Here is a 6,710-nt window from a genome sequence, read left to right as displayed (position 1 = left end):
TAGTTCTGATTCACCATATGTTTTAGTTTTAAAGGATATTTTAAACCAAATGCTAACTGATTTGAGAAAGAAAACCTTTGGCTGCTCTACCCACCGCATGTGGCTTCGCTAAGGAGATATCCATAATGAATATCATTGGTGATCATTTGAAACAGCTGTTATATACCATTACTGTGTTTTTATTATTCTGAAGGGTTTGAAGTGACAAACATTTCACGATTTAATATAAAGTAAAAAATTTGTATTTAGCAAAAATAAAGTTAAATATACATCAGGGGAGCAGATTGAAGCGATTTATATGGAAAGAGTCAATGAGGCAAACATACACGGAAAAAATCAAAATCTAAATAAGTAATTTTTTCTTAAAATAAGTGAATTTGTTCTTGAATTGAGAAGGTAAAAGAGACATTTTACCAATAGAAAAGAACAATTTACATTTAAGATAAGAAAACAAAATAGCATTATTGTATTTCAAGTGCATTTTATCTAAATATTTTAAGAGTAAAAACACTCATTCCATTGGCAAATCATCTAATTTACCTACTCAAATCAAACTGAGAAAATTGTACTAATTTCTAGATCGTTATTCTAGTGTTTCCATACCAAATACTGAACAGATGCATCAGTTCTGATCAGCTCAAGTTATTGTGGAACCATATGGAAATGTAGTTAAGATGAGAATTCATTCCAACAACAAATCTTTCTGCAGAAAAAAGCACTTTGCCTTATCCGTGATGTTGGTTTTAATTGTTATATGCATAATATAATCCAATTGTTCCATCTTTATTTCAAAGAAAATTTTGGCGAGGTTCAAAAAATGCTAAATATTTTGTATTTTGTCCCTAATATTTCAGGCAGGGTCAAAGCTACAATGGTGCTGACACCAGAAAACCATTCTATGACATCTTACCTTTACAGACGTACCAAAAGTTTCTTCTTAAATCTAATAGCTTTGAGGCTATAAGTGATTTACTTTTGTGTGTTTTTGTCAGGCAGAAATTTATTTATACCCCCTTAGGGTGTAAGAGGTTAATTTCCAGGTTAAAATGAAGTTATTGCAAGGAAATATATTAATTTATTGTAATGGAATTTTATTTGGGTTAAGATTTATTTGCTTTCAACTTTTTCTTATTCTTTGGAAATCATAACTTTTATTCTATTAATATGAAATCATTTTTTTTTGTCTTTCAGCATCTGTAATATTAAACTATAAGTGCCTTACCAATATCTACATGTCATACTGGAAGTATTGTTGAGAAGGTATATAAATATATGTCTGACAGATAACTTATCTTTTTTAATAAATGTTTAATCAAACCAAATCAATAGGTGGTGGAATAGCCACTTAAGTTGTATCCTAATGGCTACTTTTTACTTTTGATTGAAGAAAAAATATTTAAAAAATACTTCCTAACTTATGTATAAAACCTCTGATTAGGCTACAAAATGTGTATTTTTGCAAATATTAATACATTTTAAAATCTTAATCTTATAACACCTCTGAATTTGAATGCTGAATATACAATAAAAAATTGAAATTGGAGGCTTGATATGACAGTGTACCTGTAAGTGCAGGTGTATTCCCCTGAGTCTGAAGGTTGAGCTGGAAGGAACCACAGCTCTTTACCCTGCTGCTGCACACGGCCATCGCTCTGATACCTCAGTTGATCGCTTCCGTTGTTCCTGCTGATGAGATACTTTTCTAGTGGTGGAGCGATTTTACGGAGTTGAAGACCTCGCATGAATATCGGAAATTGGAGGATTACAGCCTCCCCCTCCACTCTAAAAACCTCCAGTTCTGGGGATGCCTGATAACAGCCATCTGCAGAGGAAAAAACATCCAGAAACTAAGCACTACTAATGACAATATTCATGTTGACTTTTTTTTTTTTTTTTTCAAATCATTTGTTTTTAATAGAAAAAATGGCAATACGGCAAAAAAATAACATTATTTTTCATAATAATGCTGCATGGATGCTTGGTCAAAGCAAATAACCCACCATCTAGTATTAAATCCAGCCAGGATTGGTTCCCATAGCAAAAATAAATCGGGGTACTACTCATAATGCAGTACTGCATGTTTACACTGTCGTTAAGGTAAAGTGAGAATCTTCTGAGAGAAAACACACAAACATGCCTTATAAAATCCTGACGTAATGTGAACAATATAGAAAAAAATATTCACCTTTCATAGGCAGGGGAGGTAGTAGACGAGCTCCATGAACACCTGTGGCACAGACCATGGCAAACATAAATGCCAAGCAGAGCATGGTGGCAGTCTGCAGGGACACAAGGATTTAAGCAATAAGATCCAACGATAAAAGGTGAAACACTCTCGTCTTTGGGTCCAACAGAGCAGGATTGGCTCAAATGCTCTATGTGGGAATTGTCCAGTCAATAGACATAAAGAAAAGCTTAAGCAAAAATAAACATAAGGGTTATGATGCAGAAAACGAAAATCTAAAATCAGAGTGCAAATCCTGGAGCATAGCTTGTTTTATCTCATCAGATCATTTAAAATTTGAACCTACTGGCTTTATTTCATGTCTTTTATTGAGCGTGAACTGTGACATCATAGAAGTCGTCATAAAACTGCTGGCACTCCCACACTTAGTTTTAACCGCAGGGGGTTACCAATACAACCACATGATTAGTCATAATAATGTGTTTAAAGTCACTGTATCAAAGGTCTCCAAAATGAAGAAGCAATGAAAGAACAAAAAGAAATGTTTGAAGAAAAACTATTATTATTCAGTTTTTATTCCCATTTATTTATAAATTGCTGCAGTGCTGGTAAAGATCTAACCTCTGGTTATTGAGATGGTTGCAACTAACTTTTAATGGGAGATATTTTCTTAAATTGTTAATATAAAAGGTTTACTGTTTGACTGTGCTTGACATTAATATTGTTTTTAAGTTGTTTTGTCATCTTTTGAGTGATGAGTGTCTCATTTTTGGTTAGAAATAAACTTGGAAGCTGAAAAAATATATTCTAAATCTACAACTGGCAGGTGTACGAATTATTTTCTGCATAACTGTAGCTAACTGTACTTTAATTTATATAATTCTTCATTAATGCAATTTTAACTACTTTTCTAATTTTCCTATAATTGTTGGAAAAATCAAAGCTGTTTATATAGCCGACTTTTAAAACTTAAAAAGACAATACACATAGTTTGATGATTTCTAAAATTTTAAACACCTTATATCATAAATGTATTTTACTCTTTAAAGAAACATTCATAGTGAATGAATAACAGTAATGGCTGATGCATGTTGATGCTGATGCATTTGCATCATTAAATAAAAATGCAAAACTTATCAAAATGTTTTGTGAGCACTGACAATACCACTGCATCGTGTTGCTTCATGTTAGACCTTTCATTTAGTCGAGCCTTGGGCTATGAGGCAGATTATAATAAGCTCATGCTGAACTGTTTTGCTGACATTAGTTCTTTTAGCTTCTTTAACCCCTTAAGTTCAGAGGGTCTTAGGAGCAAATTCCGCCTGAAATTACACAAGTGAATAAAGCTCAGCTCCCAAACTATGACTTGGAAATATAATTGCTTGTATTAGTAAGACAGAAAGGCATTGAGTCATTTTTTCAGGTGGAACCACTATTGTATACGTCACCATGTTTGATTTATAAGGAGATTAAACATAGAAAGAATGAAAGATATTTAGCCACGCCAATTTGCACATTGAAACCCCATTAGTAACTCTGGATGACATCACAAACTTTGTAGATCCACATATTGACTATAATTCAAGCAAATTTAGACTGGATAAATTGAAGCATGTTTGTTCCACAAAGGTTTTAGTAGGCAGTGTGCTAGGCGGCAATGTAATTTTCCATTCATAAAAGGGAATCTGACTAGACAAATATGCTGATTTTCATTATTGGAGATCTTCTGCCTAAGACAGAGGTCTTCAAAAGGGGGTCCGTGACCCCCTAGGGGGGCCGCGGAGGTACTGCATGGGGGTCGCGAAACTTTTGGTTGATTCATTTTTTTTTTTTTTTTATATTCCCTCCTGAATAGAAATGTCTTTAAATCCACATTAACATGAATTCAACACACTGTAGTAAACACATAAATGGAGGCAGAAGATGTCTTTCCGTCATCAATGCTCACATTCAGCGACACACAGGAGCTCTTTCAAGCTGGACACCGTTTCATTCACAACACCTGTCCCATCAACCAGGAATCAGATTCAGAAATACTTTAATAATCGCAGGGAGAAATTACTTTCCTTACATTACTCCATCTGTAATAGAGTGACTATAGGACCAGTTTGATATAACATTATTTCATACAATATATATAATTAGGGGGTCCCCGCTCCATCTTTTCATCAGTTTGGGGGTCCTTGGCCTGGAAAACGTTGAAGACCCCTGGCCTAAGACAAAGCCTTTGCTCCTAAGATTTAGCCCTTGTTTCATTGAAATTTACCATTGAACACACAATGTTATCACCAAACCCAATAGAAACTAAAAATAACAGAGAAAGCTTATGTAACGGATGCTGGCTACATCACCTGAAATAGTTACCCAATTACATCCAACCCCTCCTTGGAAAGGTCTGAGCCTCTAGTTTCCAATGATGCCAACCATCAGGGGGTGTGGCTAAAAATAAATACCTGCTGTTGCATTACTCCTGCAGAGTCACACATTTCAGGTGGAATTTTAAATCTCATTTTGTTTACACAGCTATAAAACAAAAATCATTTTGAAACATGTTTTAGAAACTTTAAAGCCCTATTTTGAAGGGCATGTAGATGAAACACCATATTACTGAGTTTTGGCCATTTCTATAAATAGATAAATGTGAGCATGTGTCAGATGTGCTGGGCTTAAGGGGTTAATGAAAGGAAACAGGGATGAGGTGGAGAGTTGTTACTCTAAATGCATACAAATCTTACATAACAAAGAGTATACCGTACTTAAATAGGAAACATCTGTTGTTAACAGAAAAGAACATTTGTGGCACATATATATTTTTTGTTTCACAGATTTGTTAAGGAAGCTTCCAAAGGAAATGAGTGCAGTTAGTTAAAAAACTGGAGAATCCCAAAGATCTGGGCTTTTGGATTTCAGAGTGCTAATGTGTTGAATCAATCTGTAAAAGCCTCAGCGCTGATTCTACGGAATAACCTTGACTTGTTAAAGTGTTAAAAACTATTCTCATGTATTTTCTTTATTGTTTTAATGTTGATCTGATGCAGGAATTAAAGTCAAAGTCAATTAATGGTGTTAAAAAAATAACACAACCAGATTTAGCTTTGAAAATGTGTTTTTTTAAGTGAATACTTATAGTCTTCCAAATTTATCTTACCATAAAATATTAAGGTTGAACTGCAGAAAAACTGTATCTGCGGGAACCAGAAAATATGAAAAAGGGACATAGTACCAATGCATGGGAAGACAGTGTACTACTAATGGAATTTGTGTAAGAATTAACGTTGCTTTTTACAGTGGTGAAATTTTGGAATGAAGAGATTTCAAGACCTGAAGGAAAAATATGACTTTTCAATCTGGACATCTTTGATTTAGCGAACGTTATAATGAAAAATCATCTGTGATTAGGGATAGAATCTAATGCTGTCCTGGAAATGTTATTTGTTGCTTGCAGTCAGAATACATGAAAAAAAAAAAAAAAAATCAATGTTTTTTGTTAAAGTTCTGTCAGAAATTTGGAAATAAAAAAAATATGTTAAGATACTCCTTTTGCCATGATGTAAATATTGATATCTATACAAAAGAGAGAAAACAAGTTTGGGCTTTAGTCAAAAAAAGGGAAAAGGTTTGAAGCCAAACCACAATTTTATTATAAAATGGACGACTATCTGAAACTTAAAACTGACTTTCAGGAAGCGACGTTTAAGAAAAGAAAAAGAGACAGATTTCCTCGAAAGAATTACACACTTTTCACGAGAACCTACTGATTTTCCCGTCTGCTTCCCTGCATGTGATTACATTTGATGGCGATCATCACTTTCTCACATGAAACCATGACAATGGCAAAAGTGATGCACTCTTTCCTCAATAAAAGCCTTGCTACATGTCATCAGAGGGGAGTCCATTCAGAAAATACTGCAGCAGCGTCATCACTGGAGTTGACCCATTCACAAAGTTGTAGGAGTGCCAATGTTGTAATTTAATGAACACATGACTCACAGGGGTTTGTGACATTTTTCCTTCATAAAATGGAAACTTTGCTGACTGCTGGGATTAGTCTGATGTTATTTTTATCTCATCTTAGATATAGGATTATACAAATTATATCATAATTACAAATAAGAGGCAAATAATTCTTATTTTGTTGGCTTACTAAAATGCATTAATACTTTTTTTTCTTCAATTTATTTCTATTTAAAAATTATATCATTTTTTAGCATCCTCATAAAGATCAAACCAAATACATGAATGTTGATACCTTGAACTATACAAGAGCTATATTATATTATTAGAGTTATTATTAGAGTTAATGTTAATTAGAGTTAAAGTTTAAATAAGTTATTTTGATTCTAAAGATATATTGTGTCATTTCTTTAATACACAAATATATATACACACATATGTATACATATATGTATATGTAAATGTAAACATATATATGTAAATGTGTACATATAAGTATGCGTACATATATATGTGTATATATCCATATACACAAATATATATATATATATATATATATATATATACATAT

The 6,710-nt window shown here is 33.1% G+C and overlaps 1 protein-coding gene across 1 annotated transcript in view; it reads right to left on the bottom strand.

Annotated features, from left to right (window-relative positions):
* LOC107101752 (interleukin-1 receptor type 2-like) overlaps positions 1–6,710 on the bottom strand; it is a 16,732-nt gene that overhangs the window by 7,855 nt on the left and 2,167 nt on the right. The window contains exons 2-3 of the mRNA XM_015400785.1: positions 2,186–2,279; positions 1,564–1,822 (exon numbers count right to left, since the gene is read on the bottom strand). Of these exons, the coding sequence (XP_015256271.1) occupies positions 1,564–1,822; positions 2,186–2,270 (344 nt within the window). The 5' untranslated portion in view covers positions 2,271–2,279. The remainder of the gene's footprint in view (positions 1–1,563; positions 1,823–2,185; positions 2,280–6,710) is intronic.

Source organism: Cyprinodon variegatus, unplaced genomic scaffold (assembly GCF_000732505.1).
Source record: "Cyprinodon variegatus isolate N-32 unplaced genomic scaffold, C_variegatus-1.0 Scaffold1147, whole genome shotgun sequence".
Classification (NCBI taxonomy): domain Eukaryota; kingdom Metazoa; phylum Chordata; class Actinopteri; order Cyprinodontiformes; family Cyprinodontidae; genus Cyprinodon; species Cyprinodon variegatus.
The sequence above is the reverse complement of the archived record's forward strand: the minus strand, read 5'-3'. Positions and strand labels throughout refer to the sequence as shown.